This window comes from Myotis daubentonii, chromosome 2, assembly GCF_963259705.1.
Source record: "Myotis daubentonii chromosome 2, mMyoDau2.1, whole genome shotgun sequence".
Classification (NCBI taxonomy): domain Eukaryota; kingdom Metazoa; phylum Chordata; class Mammalia; order Chiroptera; family Vespertilionidae; genus Myotis; species Myotis daubentonii.
This window is the reverse complement of record NC_081841.1, coordinates 189680525-189702475: the sequence shown is the minus strand read 5'-3', so window position 1 is coordinate 189702475 and position 21951 is coordinate 189680525. Positions and strand designations below refer to the sequence as shown.

Genomic DNA, 21951 nt, shown 5'->3' with positions numbered 1-21951 from the left:
CAGAAAGGATATATGCACCCCTATGTTCATAGCAGCACCATAGCTAAGATTTGGAAACAGCCTAAATGCCTATCAGAAGATGAGTGGATTAAAAAACTGTGATACATCTACACAATGGAATACTATGCTGCGGTAAAAAAGAAGGAATTCTTACCATTTGCAACAGCATGGATGGAACTGGAGAGCATTATGCTAAGTGAAATAAGCCAGAGAAAGATAAATATCACATTATCTCACTCATTTATGGAATATAATGAACAATACAAACTGATGAACAAAAACAGATCCAGAGACAGAAAAGCATTGATCAGACCGTCGAACCTCAGAGAGAAGGTAGGGGAGGGTGAGGAGAAGGGGGAGAGATAAACCAAAGGACTTATATGAATGCATTTAAGCCTAACCAATGGGCACAGACAACAGGGGGGGTAATTGCATGAGTGGGGGGGGACAATGGGGCAATAAAAGGCCACATATGGAATACCTTAATCAATAAAGAAAAAAAACCCCACAAATTTGAAAAGATATATGAAACCCTATGTTCATTACAGCATTATTTACAATAGCCAAGATATGGAAACAACCTAGGTGTCCATCAGCAGATGAGTGGATAAATAGGATGTGTCATATATACAATGGGACATTACTCGCTATAAAAAAGGATGAATTTTGCCATTTGCAACAATATCTATGGACTCCAGAGGGTATTATGCTAGGTGAAATATGTTAAAGACAAGTGCCATATAATTTGTCTTATATTTGGAACCTAAAATAAATAAACAACAAAACAGAAATAGACACTGTAGATACAGAGAATAAACCAATAGTTGCGAGAATGGAGGGGGTTCGTGGATGGGTGAAAAGTGGAGCACACTCCAGTTGTAAAATAACAAGTCACGGAGATATAGAGTACAACATAGGGAATAAGACAATAATATCATTATAACTTTGCACAGTGGCAGATGGGTACTAGATTTATTGTGGTGATCACATTGTAAGGTATATAAATGTTGAATCACTGTGTTGTACAATGGAAACTAATCAATATTATATGCAAACTAAACTTTAATAAATATTTTTTAAAAATACTGAGCTATGACAGATATGCAAAAATATCTAAGGCATTGGTAAATATCAAAAGCAGGTCAGGGATTAGTACATATAGTACAATGAGATCAATAGATGAGGGAGGAAAATAGTACACACACACACACACACACACAAACACACACACACACACACACTGAGTGGCCAGATTATTATGACCAGCCAGATTATTATGACCACCCCATCAGTAATACATTGACACTTCCAAAAATACTGAATATTTAAAACTTCCTAAGCAAATACTCTCAAGGTTTTATTACTATTATTTGCATAACTAATTCACTTCATTGTACTGATGGGGTGTTCATAATAATCTGGCCGGTCATAATAATCTGACCACTCAGTGTAGATTGCTTTGGGTAGTATGGACATTTTGATGATGTTGATTCTACCAATCCATGAACATGGTATGTTCTTCCATCTGTTTATGTCTTTTTCTATCTCTTTTTTCAGTGTCCTGTAGTTTTCCGCATATAGGTCTTTTACCTCCTTAGTCAAGGTTATTCCTAGGTATCTTAATTTTTTTTGGTGCGATGGTAAATGGGATTGCTTTTTTAGTCTCTTTCTGTAAGTTCATTATTGATGTATAGAAATGCCATAGATTTCTTGGCATTAATTTTGTATCCTGCTACATTGACGAATTCACTTATTAAGTCTAGTAATTTTTTGATGGAGTCTTTAGGGTTTTCTATGTACAGTATCATGTCATCTGTGAATAAGGACAGTTTTACTTCTTCTTTTCCAATTTGGATGCCTTTTATTTCTTCTTCTTGTCTGATTGCAATAGCTAGTACTTCCAGTACTATGTCAAACAGGAGTGGTGAGAGTGGGTATCCCTGTCTTGTTCCTGTTCTTAGGGGAAATGGTTTTAGTTTTTGCCCATTGAGTATGATGTTGGCTGTGGGTTTGTCATATAAGGCTTTTATTATGTTGAGGTATGATCCCTCTAGTCCCATCTTGCTGACAGTTTTTATAAAGAAAGGGTATTGGATTTTGTCAAATGCTTTCTCTGCATCAATTGATATGACTATGTGATTTTTATCTCTCAATTTGTTTATATGATATATCACGTTTATTGATTTGCATTTTGCTTTCAAATTACTGTTTTTGCTTTTGCATATATCTTTTCAAATTCCGAAGTGGAATTGCTGAGTACTATGGCAGTTCTAATTTTAATTTTTGGAGGAATTTCCATACTGTTTTCTGTAGTGGCTGCATCACTTAACAATCTAACCAACAATGCCTCGGGGCTCCCTTTTATCCACATCCTCGCCAACCCTTGTTATTCTGTGGACTCTTTGATGACAACTTTCTGACAGGTGTGAGGCTGTATCTCACTGTAGTTTCATTTTGCATTTCCCTGATGATTAGTGACATTGAGCATATTTTCATATCAACTGTCCATCTGTACATCTTCTTTGGAGAAATGTCTATTCAGATCCTCTGCACAATTTTTAATCAGATTGTTATTTTACATTGAGTTCTATGAGTTCCTTATACATTTTACATTGTCTTTATCAGATATATCATGTGTGAATAACTTCTCCCATTCAGTAGGGTGTGTTTTTATTTTGTTGATGGTTTCCTTCACTGTGAAGAAACTGTTTAGACTGATGTAGTACCAGTTATGTATTTTTACCTTTGTTGCCCTTGACCATGTGGTTCAATATTTTAATAGCTGAATGAAATTCCACTGCTTAAATCACAGTCTTTTTGATAAAACTAGAATTCCCCAGGTAAAAGAAATAATATTGCTTACTTCTAATGTATTCCACTTAAGCTTCACTAAGGCCTTCTGCTGTCAAAGGGTGGAATGAAAAGAATTTGCTTTCACACTCCATTCAAGACGCTTTTGTTACCATCAGGAGCTCTTCGATAGCTCATTTGTTTAAGGCCATAACATAAAACCCTGGATAGCATTTTAACAAAGCTTCTGGGATTCAGTTTTCAACTCCATAAATATCATACTATTTTAAAGAGTTAAATCTGAGTTTCCATCTATATTGCTCTCACAAGACTAAATTTCTGGTTTCTTATATTGTAACTTGTTGACATTATTTCCCTTCTGTCTATAACAGTATCTGATACCTGCCTTAGGTTTGATACATGAATTATTTAGCGAAGGGTAAGTAAACAGACAAATTCAGATGTATTTATTAAAAATACACTGAGTGGCTAGATTATTATGATCGGCCAGATTATTATGACCACCCCATCAGTACAATGAAGTGAATTAGTTATGCAAATAATCTATATATATAAAAGCCTAATATGTTAAGTGTCTGAGCGGTTGACCAACCAGTCGCTATGATGCGCACTGACCACCAGGGGGCAGATGCTTTGACCAGTAGGTTAGCTTGCTGCTGGGGTCTGGTTGATTGGGACTGGGCTAGACGGGACCCAACACACCCTGGAGCCCTTTCACAGCCCCTCCCGTGGACCCTCTCCAGCCACCAGCTACAATCAGCTCCAATCAGGACTTGGCAAGATGGCCCTGATTGGCGCCAATTGCCAGCCAGGCAGAGGGACCCCACCAGTGCATGAATTTTATGCACAGGGCCTCTAGTAATAATAATAAAACCTTGAGAGTATTTTCTTAAGAAGTTTTTAATATTCAGTATTTTTGGAAGTGTCAATGAAGTACTAATGGGGTGGTCATAATAATCTGGCCGGTCATAATCATCTGGCCACTCAGTGTATAGATGGTAACTTTAAATTTTATATGCCAAAAAAAAACCAACAAAAAAAAACATTAAAACCTGTTTCTCAAATACCCATCTGCAATATAGTGTAAATGGTTAATCTCCAACATAAAAGTTCTTGTGGCACTTCCAAGAGAAATGTCCTACAAAAATCTACCCTTAGAGTCAAGTACTCACTGAATAATAACTGAGTTAAATAAACAAAACTAGAAAAATCACAAAGATTTCCACAGCTTATCCTGTTGCCTCACACAAACATAGGCTGCCTTTTTCTCAAAGACCTTGACCCTAGAATAGATAATTAGAGCTTAGGTGCTGTAATGCGGAATGCCTAAAACATAGGGCAAGCTGCAGAGCAACCTACTCACACTTGACATTTTAGATGGCTAAATTGCCTTTTTCAGTATTTAAGTCATTTTGAAACCCTGCAATTTTGTCTTTCTGGCAACCTGCAATTTTTCATTTGTTTTTATTTACTCAGTACCCCAGGAAAAGGAGGCTCAGCTCTGAGAACCATGTTCCTTCGGGCATCACCAGGTTTTCTTACATGTATTTCAGGTCCGTTTTCCCCCTTCATCTATGTGTAACAGTATACAAATGCAATATATTTGCATTGACTCAAGAATTAATAAGGTGTTTCCCATCTAGCTTATCACTTTAATCTCCTCATTTTGTTTCAAAAAGAATGAAAGTTAGTTTTATTTACATATATATGAGCTGGGCCACAAGCAAAGTATTGTTATTTGGAGCAACAAAAACAACTAATTGATGTAAAAGGATGATTGCTTAATACTCTGTAATTGGTACAATATTCTCTTGCTTATCTGTTGAATGTTATTCATTTACAAAATGAATCTTCTTTAAGGCAAAGACTCTCACTCTATTTGCTAAGTATTATTTACAAACTATAATGCAAGTAATTCATAAATATAAATTTATTATCAAAGACTTTTAATTTGAAACATCCTTTTTCTGATCATCTGTCAGATGTACATCTTGCTACTGAGTTTTGACCCCATAATTGAGTCTCCTTGTCTTTGGTGTCACCCACACTTATATTGGTCATCACAGTTCTTACCAGATGGAGCAAGGACCCTCCTGAGGAAACGGGAGTATGGGGGTCCACCCCCTCCTTCAACAGTCGAAGCGCTGAAAGAATGAAAGAGGAGAAGAGAATTACAATACATCTTTCTTCCACACTCTGACCTAAAAGTTACAGGATCAACTGTAACAAGACATCACATGGTACATCTACTTGCTGACTTGGGTACTTCCTTCTCCGCCATTAGAAAAGTCCAGGAAGGCAGGGTCCTTAGAAGGTAAAGCCTTGGAAGAAATCGTAATAACAAGATATGCTGGTGGCACCTTCTTACTGGAAGAAAGTAGCAATGACTTGAACAACTGCTGATTAAAGTGAAAGAAGAAATTGCTAAGCAAGACTGCATCTGAACATCAAGAAGACAAAAATCATGACTACAGAAGCCATACAAAACTGTGTCACAGACACTGAAGACATTGAAAGGGTTAAAGATTTTGGTCATCTTGTTTCAGTCATCAGTTCAAATGGATATGAGAGCCAAGAAATTAAGAGACGCCTGAGACTTGGAAGGCAGCAATGGAAGAATTGGGGAAGATCACGAAGAGCAAAGATGTGTCATTAGAGATCAAGGTTAAGATCATCCACACCCCCATGTTGCCAATAACTATGTATGGAGTCACCATGATGGGATTAGTGCCCTCACAAGGAGATAAAGAGTTGAGAGCTCCCTCTTTGGTCAGGTGAGGATAGAGGAGAGGGCATCCATCTGTAAACCAGGAAGACTGGTCTCACCAGGGGCCATATCTATTGGAGCCTTGATCTTGGACTTCCCAACCTCCAAACTGTGATAAATAACTGTTTGTTGTATAATCCCCCCAGTCCATAGCAGCATGAGCTAAGACATAAGAGAGGGTCCAACAAGGGCTAGAGAGGGTCTCTTGCTCTCACTTTCTGTTTAAATGTAGATTAAGGATCATTCCAGAGGGGTGGCTGCAGTGAGGGTGCATGGCTTTGCTGCTGGGTTTAAAGATGGACTACCCAGCCTGTGGCTTAATGGGATTGCAGAGAGAGGGATCTAAGGCAGCACTAACTGCCAAGGTGGGGCTGAGCCACCATGTCCAGGGAATCCAGTTTATAAACTGCAAAACATTGACAGTAATCTCCACAGAAGCAGGGTGGACCATAGCAATGTGCTGGGAATGCTCAAGGACAGATGGAGATGAAGATATAGATGTTTAGATGTGGAGATAAATGGATGGATGGAGGAAAAGATAGATGGATAGACAAATATATGTTCATGAATGTATTACACATGTTACTGATATAAAGGCTGTGTAGTTCACATTTAAAAACATTAATTAAATATGCAATAATTATTATAAATTCCACATAGCCAACTGATTCTCACAAAATGTTCGTGTGTTTTTTTAATTTTACTGAACACTTGGAGCCACAGGCAATCCATGGGTACAATTAATGAATGTATCCTTGATGTCTGGTTGATATTTTCATTGACATTAAAGGGTAAGAGCCAGAGGTCCGAAACTATGGGCATAGGCAGCAGGCTAGATCCAGCCCTGGCCTGTTTTTTGTACAGCATTTGAGCGAAGAGTGACTTTTGCATTTTTAAAGGATACATAAGAAATAAAAAGCAATAAAAAAAATTCAAGAATACTGTGCACCATAGATTCTGCATAGCACCTAAAGTTTAAAATATTTACTATCTAGCCCTTTAAAGAAAAAGTTTGCTGAGCCCTGAATAAGATTAAAGTAAACCAATGAAGTATGTCAGAACATTATTTATTTACTAGCAGACAGGTGCACAAAAATTTGTGCACTCGAGGTGGTACCTCAGCCTGGGCTGTGCCTCCTTGCAATCTGGGACCCTTTGGGGGATGTCCACCTGCTAGCTTAGGCCCGTTCTCTGGGGCATCAGGCCTAAGCTGGCAGTCAGACATCACTCTGGCAACCCAGCAGCCCTCGGGGGATGTCCACTTGCCAGCAGGGAGCAGGCCTAAGCTGCAGTCGGACATCCTTAGTGCTGCTGAGGAGGCAGGAGAGGCTCCCACCACCACCGCTGTGTTGGCAGCCATTAGCCTGGCTTGTGGCTGAGCAGAGCTCTCCCTGTGGGAGCACACTGACCACCAGAGGGCAGCTCCTGCATTAAGCATCTGCCTCCTGGTGGTCAGTGTGTATCATAGTGACCAGTCATTCACAGTGGTTCTGCTGTTAGGGTCAATTTGCATATTACCATTTTATTATATAGGATAGAGGCCTGGTGCATGGGTGGGGGCTGGCTGGTTTGGCCTGAAGGGTGTCCCGGATCAGGGTGGGGGTCCCGCTGGAGTGCCTGGCCAGCCTGAGAGGAGCTGATGGCTCTTTGCAGGCTGGCCGCACCCATTTCAGGGTGGGAAGCCCTACTGGGGTGCCTGGCCAGCCTGGGTGAGGGGCTGATGGCTGTTTGCAGGCTGGCCAAGCCCCCCAGTGAGGACCCTCACCCCATGGGGGAATGGTCAGCCTGGGTGAGGGGCTGATGGCTGTTTACAGGCTGGCCACAGCCCCTTCAGGGTGGGGGATCCTACTGGGGTGCCTGGCCAGCCTGGGTGAGGGGCTGAGGGCTGTTTTCAGGCTGGCCATGGCTGTGGGCTGGAAGCAGGTATCTGATATTTATTTATCTTCTATAATTGAAACTTTGTAACCTTGAGCGGAGCTCACGACCGGCAGGGCAGGCAGGAAACTTGGCTTCCTCCATTGCTGGGGGCAACCCAAGCCTCCTGCGTGCTCCAGCTCTGTGGCCGCCACCATCTTAGTTGGGTTAATTTGCATATTCACTCCTGATTGGCTGGTGGGTGTGGCTTGTGGGTGTAGCAAAGGTACAGTCAATTTGCATGTTTCTCTTTTATTAGATTAGATCAATGGTTCTCAACCTTCCTAATGCCGCGACCCTTTAATACAGTTCCTCAGGTTGTGGTGACCCCCAACCATAAAATTTTCGTTGCCACTTCATAAGTGTAATGTTGCTACTGTTATGAATCATAATGTAAATATCTGATTATGCAGGATGTATTTAGGCAACCCCTGTGAAAGGGTCGTTCAACCCCCAACGGGATCGCAACCCACAGGTTGAGAACCGCTGGATTAGATCAATGACCTGAGCAACATGTTTGCTGAATCAGACAACTAATATTGAATAACGTGATCATTTCATCACATTTTTGTGCTGTTCATACCATCATGGCTACTGACAATTTTTGAATACAGCCTGCATCATTAATATTTACTCCATCATTTCATCAATTCTAAACAATCAATTAAGACAATAAATCAAGCCCTGATTTGTAGTTTTCAATTTCTGTGGTATAATCCTCCCCACCATGTTTGATTTTAAGCTACCAATATGATATTTCTAAACCCGTAGTTGGGAAAAGACATGACACACCTCACAATGATGTGGCGTTTCCACCACACAGACACAGAAAAAGTAAATAACTTCAAAAGCATAAATGAGAGAAAAATGTGATGAACTAATTAGGAAGTATTAAGTTTTGAGTTTGTATTATTTTGTTTTTAATAAAATCCACTTAGTTGTAAGTTTACATGTTTAGTTTTTAATATAAGTTTAGTTTAACTCTTTTACAATGGATCCACAAATTCCTGAAATTTTAACAACTGGCTCTCAGGGGATGCAGGGTAAGCACCAGGACACTCCAGGCAGCAGCCAAGGTGGATGTGGAACATTTTCCAAGAATGTTCGGAATGAGGACACTACAGGCAAGCACTCCAGAATTTCCTTCTTGACACAGTGATAGAGATGGCTAAGCCCCAGCCCTTCCTTAATCTAGCTAGGCATCAGCCTACAGTGAAAACTCTGAGCACTTCTTTTCTTAGAAAGAAAGCCTATTTTCTGAAAGAGCTGTTTACATTGCCAGGTGGAACTCATTCAGAACCTGGACATTGACTGGTTTGCCCCTGGATATCTCAGGAGGAAACTCAACAATAAGATAAAATCCACTATTAACAACATAAAGAAACAATGGAGAGTGAGCTAAATTCCCTGCCTTTGCTAAGGGTTAAAAACTGGACATCATAAGGTGCCTAGATATCTACACTAATAAAAGAGAAACATGGTAATTGGCGTACGACCGCTACCCTTCCCATTGGCTAATCAGGGAAATATGCAAATTAACTGCCAGCCAAGATGGTGCCCGGCAGCCAGACAGCTTGAAACTAACATGAGGCTTGCTTGCTTCAGTGACGGAGGACTCCAAGGTTCTCCGCCTGCCGCTGCAGGCCTCTGAGCCTGCAGTTTCAAACATTGTAACAAATACAGATGCTAAACTCCAGAAACCAGCTTTCAGCCGGCTGGGATCTCAGAGCTGGAGTTGATACAGAGTTTCGAGAACCGAAACAAACCAGATACCTGTTTTCAGGAGCGGAGGCCTAAGAGCTGGAACCTCAGAGCTAAAGCTGGCCCAGAAAAAAAAAAAAAAAGAAAGAAAGAAAAAAAGGAGCAGTTGGGAGCTTCAGTCCCAGCCTGAAAACAGCCCTTAGCCCCTCACCCAGACTGGTCAGGCACCCCAGTGGGGACCCCCACCCTGAAGGGTGTGTGACCAGCTGCAAACAGCAATCATCACCTCATCCAGGCTGGCCAGGCACCCCAGTGGGGACCCCCACCCTGATCCAGGACACCCTTCAGGGCAAACCAGCCGGCCGCCACCCGTGCACCAGGTCTCTACCCTATATAGTAAAAGGGTAATATGCCTCCCAGCACTGGGATCAGCAGAGCCACGAGGCCTCCCAGCACCAGGATCAGCCTGACAGGGGGCAGTGCCCCAACCCCCTGATTGGCCCTGCTCTGTGCGTGACAGGGGGTGGCGCTACAACCTCCCCATTGACTCTGCCTTGAGTGTGACAGGGGGCAGTGCCCCAACCCCCCAATTGGCCCTCCCCTGAGTGTGACTGAGGGTGGCATCACAACCTCCCAATCCGCCCTGCTCTGTGCATGACAGGGGGCGGCGCCCCAAATCCCCTATTGGCCCTGCTCTGAGCCCAACCAGGGGCTGCACCTAGGGACTGGGCCTGCCCTCTGCCACCCGGGAGCAGGCCTAAGCCAACAGGTCGTTATCTCCCAAGGGGTCCCAGACTGCGAGAGGGCACAGGCCGGGTTGAGGGCCCCCTCCCCAGTGCACAAATTTTTGTGCACCGGGCCTCTAGTCTATAATAATAAAAGCATAATATGCTAATTAGACCGGACATCCTTCCGGATGATCTTCTGGACAAAGCCGGGGCTGCAAGGGAAGCCGGGGTCCCCGGTGCCTGCCAGCAGCTGGAGGGAAGCCTGGGTCCTGGGTGCCCGCTTGAGGGAAGCACAGGTTCCAGGTGCCAGGGGGAAGCCAGTGCCAGCAGCTGGGGTAAGGAAGACCTACTCTTGCATGAATTTCATGCATCTGGCCTTTAGTAAAGATATAATGAAGAAAATGCAACCTGTGTAATAATTCACTTATAACAGAATTTTGAAAAAGTGGCACAGTTTTATAAAACTAACACACGCTGAGCATTTTTACACATACTTAGGGTCTGACACTGCTCTAAGGACTTTAAATATAATAATTACCCCAATTTTTTAAACTCACATTGTAGATACCATAATTGTCACTGCTTTACTAATAAGGAGAGTAATGCTCTGATGACTATGTGCTGTCCCAAGCCACAGAATAGCATGGTGGATCTAGAACTTGAGTGTGGGCTGTATACCTCCAAAGATTGTATTCTTCACCAAGAAAATTAGTTTCCTTCTCACATCACATGACTGTTGAAAGTGACCCTTCAACTCTGAAACAAAACAGAAATCAAGACCCATTGTAATGCCCTCATAATATACTAAATTTGTGGGATTAGGTTAAAATATTTTCTCCAAAAAGGTATGGGTTTGTAGCAACCTTGTAATCATATGATTCAAATCACCAGTTTAGTGAAATGTCACCACTACTCTGAGTCTTCTTTCTGTTACAATAAAATCTGCAAGAAAACAGCCTAAGGAAAACCAGCCATCTGGGAACCAAACAGAATCATGAAGCTTAGGATTCCTTTTATAGTGTAACTGTTTGGAACTGATTCAGCATTTATTATATATTTGTGGCTTCATCATCAAGCTGCCATAAAACTTCAAGATGATTTGAAATTTAAAAGGAACATTCAGTTGCCAATTTTCAGATATTGGGGTAAAAAAAATGGACTAAAGTACACCATAAAATTTTGCTAAGGAGCTTTAATAGAACAGGCAGCTGTCCTCACTGAACTTCCCCACCATCACCACAATAACCAAACCTCATATAGTCCATTTGATAATCAGCATTTATTTTCAGTCTCTAGATATTACCATGAGTTATCTGTGCTGGTGGTATAAGCACATTGATGATAGTAACTTGATAGCAACTTCATGAAAGTAAGTGCTTTGGCAATCCTGTGAGCTGGTATGGACGTTCTATTGCATAGCAACTAGGAGTGCTCTCACATAATTCTCAAGATGATGGTGGGTCTGTATACACAAAGATTTTACATTTAAAATTAAGAGAGGAAAGGAAGAGTTAAACAAAACATAACCATGGGTGCTAAATCTGTCCTAGTTATAAGCCCTTCAAAAGGAAATTTCTAGAAAGAGGAAAAGACAATAATATGTAATAAGATGTTAGCAACTGGTAAACGTGGTTGAAGGGTATATGGGAGTTCTTTGTATTATTTACCCAACTTTTCTGTAAGTTTCATTTTATTTCTAAATAAAAAGTTACAATGAATAACAACTAAAAAATCCAAGCCAGTGTCATTTTTTTTCCCTTAAGTGATAACAAAAACATCTATGTGAAGACTTAAAAATATGGATGTGAAAATTTCCATAAAAATTGGTAGTCTTCTAAGAAATACTTCAAAGATGTATCTTACCTCATCAATGTCAGTAAAGAAGGGAAGCTGAAAGCAGTGATATAGAAATTATGTTATCAATACCACAACATTTCCATTTGCTCCTTACATACAAATTCCCTGCCCTAGTTAGAACTTGAATTTCAGGATGTCTAATAATGACTTGAGAATTTTTTAAAATAGATTTTACTAGTTCTTTCCTTCTCAACCTAGTTTTCATTATTCTCCATGCCTTCACCCACAACCTCCATCATGGAACTGTAATTCCACAGATATTCTGTATGTCTCCTTATGTACAGTCGCCCTATGAAGGGCAACAAATGAATGTTAAAGCTAAAATATTTCTCCCCCAAGAGCCAACTTTTCCTCATTTGGGGGCTATTCTTTTTTTAAGTATACTTTATTGATATCAGAAAGGGAAGGGAGAGAGAGACAGAAACATCAATGATGAGAGAGAATCATTGACTGGCTGCCTCCTGCATGTCCCACACTGGTGGTCAAGCCTGAAACCCGGGCATCTGCCCTGACCACAGACATGACCTCCTGGTTCATAGGTCAACACTCAACCACTGAGCCATGCCAGCCAGGCAGGGTTTCTTGCCTTTATAAGAATTATACCCTATTCCCACTTTCAGTTACTCAGATTTGTTAGTATGGGGATTGGATCTAAAACTATGCATGTTAACAAAGCACTCCAGGAGGTTCTGGTGCAAATGCCACTAAAGACACTTTGAGGAAAAACTGCTAGGATTTAACAATTTCATATAATTACCCATGAATGTCTCTCTGGGAGCAGTAGAACCAGCAGTGGCAGTTAACAACTCATGGTAGACTGGTTCCCATTTATTTACCATGGAGCACAATACCCTCTAGGTTCATCCTTGCTTTACCACTGAGATTCTGGCCCCTCCTGCTGCCTGTGCCACTGTATACCTCAGAACACCCAATTTATTCTCAAAAAATATATCAATAAATATATATTTAGTTAAACTTACTGGACCTGAATCTTGGTTTAGTGGAGTGATCTGAGAAGAGAGGGTCAAGGTCTTTGTAGATGGGAAGGCCTCAGGTCAGAACACATCCTGATCTGAGCAATAATGCTCAACCCTCCCTACGATGTAGAATAGCTAGTAGAACTTTTTAAAAATACAAATGCTCAGGTTCTGTCATCAAATTCTTAAATTCAGTCAGTCCCAGATGTGCCCATTCTATATAATAAATTAACTCTCACGCCCTCACAAGATGGCTGCCTACGACCAGGCCGGCAGGGGGGTTAGTGAGGGACAACCAAGCAACTGAACAAGCAGGCTGCATGGGGCGACCAGGCCAGCAGGGGGGTTAGTGAAGGACAACCAAACGACTGAACAGCAGGCTGCGTGGGGCGACCAAGCCAGTAGGGGGGTTAGTGAGGGACAACCAAACGACTAAACTGCAGGCTGCGTGGGGAGACCAGGCCGGCGGGGGGCCTGTGAGAGGCAACCAGGCCAGTGGGGGGGCAGTTGGGGGTGACCAGGCCAGCAGAGGGGGGCAGTTGGGGGCAACCAGGCCAGCAGGGGGGGCAGTAAGAGGGGACCAGGCCAGGAAGGGGGGGGGGAGTAAGGGGTGACCAGGCTGTCAGGGCAGGAGCAGTTAGGGGTGACCAGGCAGGCAGGCAGGTGAGCGATTAGAAGCCAGTGGTCCAGGATTGTGAGAGGGATGTCCCGGATTGGAGAGGGTGCAGGCTTAGCTGAGGTGACCCCTCTCCCATGCACGAATTTTGTGCACCAGGCCTCTAGTCTATCTATATGTGTTTAAGGTCAAGGCATCTCAGTGATTATAATACTGGGAAGGGTGGGCAGCAGTGCAAATCAGTATCCAAAGCACTGTTTGGCTTGTTTCGATCCCACCCCAGCAATGATCTGAGTGGGTCTAATAGGTTTTTAAGTTCCCAGTGAGTATCTGCCTGAAATCTATATTCAAGTGAGTTGCTCAGTCATACCTTGAGTGGTTCCTTCTAATTTGGTCAGGTCCACATGCATCAGCGGGACACTCAAGGTTGCTACAAGCTACTCTCCTGAAAAGGAGACCTGTGAGGATTGGGTATGTGATCAGAGCTGCATTAGGGTCCAGACTTAGCAAAGGAACTGCAGACTAATCAGCTACATGCACTGGAGAATCAAGTGGGCAGAAGCCCACCTCAGCTGCACTGACCTACCAGGCTTTGGGCACTTAAAACTAATTTCATATTACTTTGTAATGGGTTTAAGATTGCTGCTTTGCTACCCAACTTGGTAAAAACTGGACCTGACTTAAGTCTGGAGGTTGTTAAGCCCAAATACCAAGATCCCCATTGACAAGCTGACTCAAAATCCCAACCCAGTAAGCAGGTATGACTAATGCAACAACAATCCAGTGAGTGTCTTGTATGTGCTAAACACTATCTTAGAAGTTGGAATTGTGAGAGAATACATATATATATATATATATATATATATATATATATATATATATATATTTTAAATCCTGTCCTCATAGAGTTTATAATGTAGTGGATTGTGGGTATAGAAGTCAAAAGACAAAGAAGAAATAGTTATACAAGAGAGGGCTTTGCAATTCTCAAATCAGTGGCTGAATATCCTGAATATATTTTTGAAAATTATTTGCCATTTTTATCTTCAAATATTGCTTGTAACCAACCCATTCTCTCTCTTCCCCCTTCAAGGAACTCACTGACCTGCAGGTGAAAAGATATTCCAAAAAAGGCTATTATCAAACTCACCTATTCTACAGAATTTCTAAAACATATTACTAAGGTATATATGCCTGCTGGGAATCAGGAATGGCCTCTGTACCTAAACCAATTCTAAATCATTAACTCTAAATATCCCCAAACAGACCTCAAGTGACAGTTTTATGACAACATAAATTTAACTGCATTGTATTTCTTCAGACCTTGATGCAGGAACAGTAAATCCAGAATGCACACAGTATAAATACATGATCCATTTTTTATTTTCTCTCAATATATGATCCACTGTCGATTTATGTTACATAACTTTAAAATGCTCTTTTTTATATGCCACTGCACTGCACTAACATCTTTGTAGGAAATCAGATAAATATACTAATACATGTGTAGGTTTCATTCTGAACTCTTTAGTCTATTCTTTCATCTACTTGTTCATTTTTTGATAAATCAGAATTGCATATTTTTTTGTAATTTTTATTGTTTTACTTCATACTAGAAGATGGTATTAAATGTTTGCTATCACTGTTAAAATAATGCTGGTTACTAAGTAATAACTATTCTTTGGTAAATCAAACTACCACAACTAATATCACTGAGAACAAAAATAACTATCCAAGGGATAAAAGGGAACATAAGATATATCAATGCTATTACATATCCCTATCAAAATTCTAAGGGCCTTAAAAAAAATGAAATGCTGATTAAAATTACAGGGGTCCCTAAATAGCCAAAAAAATCTTGAAAAAGCAAGAAAAAATAAGATGGGATAATTCATACTTTCTGATTTCAAAAATAACTGCAAAGAAATAGTAATCAAAACAGCCTGGCACTGACATAATGTAGACATATGGATCAAGAAAATTGAATTAAGAATTCAGAATTCATAAACCTATAGATCTCTTTCAACAACAGTTCAATCTTTCAATGGTAGAAGGACTAGTCCCTTCAACAAATGTGGTTTCTGGAAACAACTGGATGGCTTCAAGAATAAAAATTAAATAAATAAATAAATAAATAAATAAATAAATAAATAAATAAATAAACAAGCATTGGTGAGAATGGAGAAACTGAAACCCTCAAATTGTAGGTGGAAATATAAAATGGTCAGTGACTGGAAAATAGTCTAAAAATTCTTCAAGCCCTGACTGGTTTGGCTCAGTGGATAGAGCATCAGCCTGCGGACTGAGGGGTTCTGGGTTCTATTCCAGTCAAGGGCATGTAACTTGGTTGCGGGTACATCCCCAGTGGGAGGTGTGCAGGAGGCAGCTGATCAATGTTTCTCTCTCATCGATGTTTCGAGCTCTCTGTCCCTCTCCCTTCCTCTCTGTGAAAAATCAATAAAATATATTAAAATAAATAAATAAATAAAAATTCTTAAAGATGTTAAACAAAGATTACCAGATTAGCTAGCAATCCCACCCCTATGTATAAACCCAAAACTATTTATAACAAGTATTCCAACAAATACCTGTTCATGAATGTTCATAGCAGCACTGTTCACAATAGACAAAATACCCCAAATGTCTATCAACTGACTGATGGATAAACAATGAGTGATATATCTATACAGTGGGATATTATCTGGCCATAAAAAGGAATGCATGCTACATGATAGATATGAAAACAAACATTAATTAACATTATGCTAAGTGAAAAATGTCAAATGCACTAAAGTATATATTATATGGTTTAATTTATATGAAATATCAAGAAAAGAAAAATTTATAGAGAGGAAAGTAGATCCATGGTTGTCTGGGGCTGGAGAGGAGAGGAAATGAAGAGTGACTACTTAATGGGTATGTGATTCCATTTGGGGTGATGATAATGTCTTGAACTAGATAGTCGTGTGGACACACAACCCTGTGGATATGGGAAATGCCACTGACTAGTACTCTTTAAAATAGTTTAAATGCTCATTTTTATTTTAGAGGTATTTTATCACAATAAAAAGCCATAACCCCCTACTGTGGTGTTCTTAGATATTATAACTTTCTTAAACCATTCATGCTTCACTATAATTATGTTTTATAAAACCACATTTGCAGAAATCTAAAGTCAAATATTTTTGAATGTACAAATCCTATTTGTGTTTTTCAATAACTCTGAGGTAGAAAGGAATAAATCTGGGGGATAGTTAAGTCTTCTTATCTGTAGGATATTCATTTTTATTTTTATCCGATGCGCTAAAATTATGTATATTTAGCTCCAAGGATGACCAGTAAGAATAATTTTGAATTCATAAGTTTAATTTCAGGTCACATAGAATAACTCAATAGAGCTGTCCTATCAGCACCATGGATATCACTTCTTATAGTTTTCAACTCAGCATCAAAAAAACACATAAAATAAAAAAGAAGAATCTATTATCTTTTGAGACAGCATGGAGGGATCTGGAGACTGTTATGTTAAGCAAAATAAGGCCAGTCAGAGAAAGAGAAGTACCATATAATCTCACTCATATGTGGAATCCAAAGAACAAAATGAACTGATAAACAAAATAGACCCAGAGACATAGAAACATGCATGGAACAGACTGTTGAATCTCAGAGGGAAGGTAGGAGGGGTAAATGAGTGGGTGGGAAGAGATCAACCAAAGAACTTATATGCATATTTACATAACTCATGGACACAGACAATAGTGTGGTGAAGCCTGGGGTGGGGGGTGGGGGGATTAGAAGGGGTCAGTGGGGGGTGGGGAGGAAAGAGGAGACAGCTATAATACTTTCAACAATAAAGAGAAATTAAAAATACAGTAAAATCAGTAAAAGCATATTTTAAAAACACACAGACATGCTTAGTTGTACTTGACCCAATATTTCCAAGTTTCTATTTCAACAACTCCCTTTCCTTTTGAGTCTCATTAAATCAGTACATTTTTCTCTTTTATACTCAGACCAATGCTCCATTAAGCATTTATAACTGTTGTCCCCTGAGAGGCCCATGTAGAAAAATATGTACCTCATGACACATTAAGGCAGACAGATAATAAATGCTGCCTTTCAGAAAATTATCCATTCCAATATTAATACTTGCCAGAGGCCTCAGCATTCAACAAAATCAGGTAAGCCCTCCCCATCCCAGACTGCTCATGACCATAGAAGCTGCCAAAAATTCTATTAGTTAGGTCTTCACATGGAAAAAAAAAACCCTACAAATGCAAAATCAACATTATTTAACATTCTTACATGTTCAATAATTTAAGTAAGAAAATTTCAAATTATTTCTTAAGCATTTTTTAAAATCCAGTATTATGCACACCAACTAAGTTTTGCTAATGAATATCAAATACCTCAGTCACAGAGGTGATGAGGAAATTTCTGTTTCATGAAAAATCAAGGAAAGATAAGGCATGCATGATGGATGTCATTCTTTATAGAATATAAAGAAATCATTTCCTAGTGCCCAATTCTGGTTTAGCTTCAATCTATTCTGAGCTTTTATATATGATTCCTCATGTTCTTTGTTTAAAAATTCATGATTAAATTTGAAGAGAAGGTCAAAAAAAGTCAGAAGCAAAGGTAAAATGAGTCAGGCTTCAGGGATATGTCAATATATTGTAATTGGAAGGGGTGCCTTTCAATGAATTTAGAAACACTAAAAATGAACCTGCACGTGTCCTAAAAGTGGTACTTCTTGTGTCGTCACCTAGTCTACCTCTCAAGCAAGGCCCTGTTCCATGTGGAGCGTGCGTCCCTAAAAGTTCAGAAATGTGACAGTGGTAATAGTCTCAGCTCCTTTTCTAGTCTATTTCTGTTTATTAAATAGGAAACCAGATAATAGTGTGGACTGCAAAAGTCACCTTGCTTCAAGCAAGCAAACAAACATACAAAAGATAGGCTTGACTAGAAACTGTAATGATTAAGCAAGTGGCAAAAATTAATGAGTAAGTATGTCCTCCATATCTTTGGACTCAATGAAATAAATCCTTATTTTAAAAGAAACAATAACCACAATGACCAAATGATCTGCACTCTGTGTCTCTCCTCCCCTCCTCCCCTTCTCCCTCTCTGTTTTTCTATACTACAAAATGAGACCACACTGGTTTTCTGGTTTACCTCGTTACTTAAAATAATGTAATCTAATAGGCAAAAGATTGGCAGACAATATGAAGTAGGACTTTTCTGCAATGAATAAATGAAGTAGAGTCAAAACACTACCCTGTGTCTCACACTTTCTTAGATTACTGCTCAACAGTTATCTGAAAACTAGTGTCCCAGTGCACAGATTTGTGCACATTGAAAGGAATTAATTAGAAGAACTATTTTAATATTGCTATTTGCCCTTTCTCTATAATGGAAGTGTCAACCAAACTCACAGTCGACAATGACAGATCGAAACATATACGTGCGTTTGGCACCAGCGAGAGCTTTATATGTATCACGCATGTGTGAGTCAACTTAGTCTTTTATAGATATAGAATAAACTTGCTTAATTAGACCTGCTTTCTAATTTAGCTAAACTTTTTCCAGCCCAGTGAAGCACCCCAACTTCTCTTTCAGGTAATTGTCATCAACACGAAGCAGATTATTATTGTAGATCACACAGGGAGAACAAAGGGTAAAATATTTAACTGTAGCAGTGTTTGACTATATTCTGCGCAGTGAGAAAACCGGAAGTCATTTTCAAGTTCCACTATTTCTTACTTCTTTTCAGTTGGGTCAAGTTTCTAAACTTTCTAGATCTCCATTTTCTGACTAATGAAAAGAAAATAGGATTCTACCAAGCCTCCTATCTACCTACTCCAGGACTTCTGTGAGGATCAAATGAGATGAGGCACGAGAAAATGCTTCACAAACATTTAGTTAAAGTGTAAAATGTTGCACATAGCTATAAAGCAAGTAGTGTTCCTGGGCTGAAGAAGCTGCAGGGAGGCTAGTCGCTAGGGAGAGGAAGCCGGGTGTTGCTATGTGACGTCATTACCCAGTGCCCACAGTGACCATTTCTGAGCTGGGCTGGGCTGTGGGCCACATTTTGTGCCATGGGGTCTCGGCAGCATTGGCAGCAATTTGGTGGGCTGTCGCTCTGGGGTGGTAGCAGGGCCGGCCTGTGTCCCACTTGGGGGAAGCCGAGTGTTGCTTTGTCAGCACCAAGTCCGCAGTGCTGTTTCTTTGTAAATGGCCAGTGTGCATCATGGCAGCTCCTGCATTGAGTGTCTGGCCCCTGGTGGCCTGTGTGTGTCATAGAGACCGGTCTGATGGTCAGAGGGACACTTAGCATATTAGCCTTTTATATATAGAGATATGTAGAAAACAGAACTATGTCAATATTTTGCACATCTAGATGTTGTAAACATTAAAAATTGACTCTAATTTAGATATTATAAAAGCAAAATTAAAATCCTGTATAAATAATACATTACTTACTATCTTGCCATGTTAAACTATTCAGAATTTACAATTACAAAAAGAATTATAATTTTTCAAACAAATGAGAATGGTGAGTCAAGACATATAAAATGCTTGGTTGCATTATAGTGTAGTAGTGATTGCAGCATTAATCCTTAGCTATGTGAAGAACTAATATACCTGAACTGAGACAACCTTTTCAGGAATGTGTCCTTTGGGGCTATGATTTACCTGTTAAATGGTGTTTTGTTTTTTAAAAACAGAAAAATTTCCAAGAAAATGTTTCTATCTTTTCAGGAGCATGGCATATTACAAATATTAATATGGTAAACACAGAAGTGGAATGACTTGACATTTAGTCACAGTGATGTTGTGTTACCCAAAATAGTACTGGAGGCAAAGTATTAGGTAAATCTGTAAATCTGAGAGATTCACTGCCAACTTTAAGATAAGAATTTAGTCATTAAATATCATTTATCCTATTTTAGGAAAACTTTGATCTTATGAAATCGGTTAAACACTTAACTATATTTAAATGCATTTTACATTAAATATATTGATCCAGCTGCCACCTGATTAATGGCATGAAATAAAACTCCCTGTGATTTCAATGCCCCTCCTGCCCCGTAGCACTCTCATCACTTCCATGGCTATGCAGCAGCATATTGGGACCACACCACCCAGAGGAACTCACAGAAGTCCACAGGTAGAGGGAATGTGTACTTAAAAAATATCTGTAAGAAAATCTGATACAACCTGTTGCCCTTTCCCTACATCAACTCAATAAAAAATCATTACTACAAATTGATTTATTTTCCTCCAAAATTAGCTCATTATTCAGTCTCATTTGTTAAGTAATCCTATCTCATTTTTCTTAGATTCTCTATCATATATTCACTTCTAACAGACATCATTTTACAATCATTGCTTAAAAATATTTCAGTATTTCTGCGTGACACATATAGTGCTCATCATTACTTCAAATTTTTGTCTGATATATTTAATCCTTAGCTCCTAAGGTTATGAAAAGTTTCATTTTTGTACTAAAGTAGAACCTTGTGTTTTCAAGTCATCAAAGATTCTTAGATTATCACATACCCAAGGTTATAAAAAAGGGGTTTGTAATAAAATGTCTCAAGAGATTATATATGTGTAATAAAAAAAAAACATTTAAGCTTCAAACTAAGAAGAAGATAATACTTTTATTTGTATTGGACAAAAAGACGTAGCAACTTTGAAATATTTAATACATTGGAAGCTATAGTCTAGAGTACAGCTGACAGTGAAGATAGGCAACTATAGAAGATTAAGGGATTAAAGAGTTAAAAGGACACACACAAGTGACATCCCTACAGGATTAAGAGACTGAGATGACAACAGGGAAGCAACAAGATGTAGCAACAGAGGAAATATAAATAGTACAGCATTTGAGTCCAGTGATAGAACTGCCAGATTATACCAGAGAGAAGATGAAGAAACGGATGTTCCATCAGCCAGTCCAACCAGAAATTACAAGTCAAAAATGGAAGATGGCTTTAAGATAAAGCCTCTCACATACAAAAGCGAAAATGCATATGGAATTTTATAGAATGACTAGAGGCTTGGTGCACAAAATTTGTGTACTCACAGGGGGTCCCTCAGCCCCCCTGCACCCTCTTGCAGTCCAGGAGCCCTTAAGGGACGTCTGACTGACAGCTTTGGCCCGTGCCCTGTGGGGAGCGGGCCTAAGCCGTCAGTTGGACAGTCTTAGCACTGCCATGGAGGTGGAAGAGGCTCCTCCTCACCAGCCATGAACCCAGCTTCTGGTGCACTGACCACCAGGGGGCAGCTCTTGCATTGAGCGTCTTTCCCCTGATGGTCAGTGCACTTGTCTATTCTTTAGAAAAATTTTTAATTTTTTTCCTCCCACAGAGGTTTTTGTTTACTCTCCCAACTTAATGAAACAAAGAGTATCTTCTAGTTGCTATTTCTCCAGGTAGGATCTTTAAACAAATAATTAAGGTAAAATGAGGCCATTAGGCTGGGCCGAATCTAATCAAACTGATGTCCTTCTAAGAGGGAGGGATTAGAACACAGATTCACATGGAAGGAAGGATGACTGTGTGAAAACACAGA

At 39.8% G+C, this 21951-nt stretch overlaps 1 protein-coding gene across 1 annotated transcript in view; it reads right to left on the bottom strand.

Moving 5' to 3' along the window:
- Window positions 1-21951, bottom strand: part of MYO16 (myosin XVI) — a 424936-nt gene that overhangs the window by 379492 nt on the left and 23493 nt on the right. The window contains exon 2 of the mRNA XM_059685100.1: window positions 4885-4955. Coding sequence (XP_059541083.1) covers window positions 4885-4955 — 71 coding nt within the window. The remainder of the gene's footprint in view (window positions 1-4884; window positions 4956-21951) is intronic.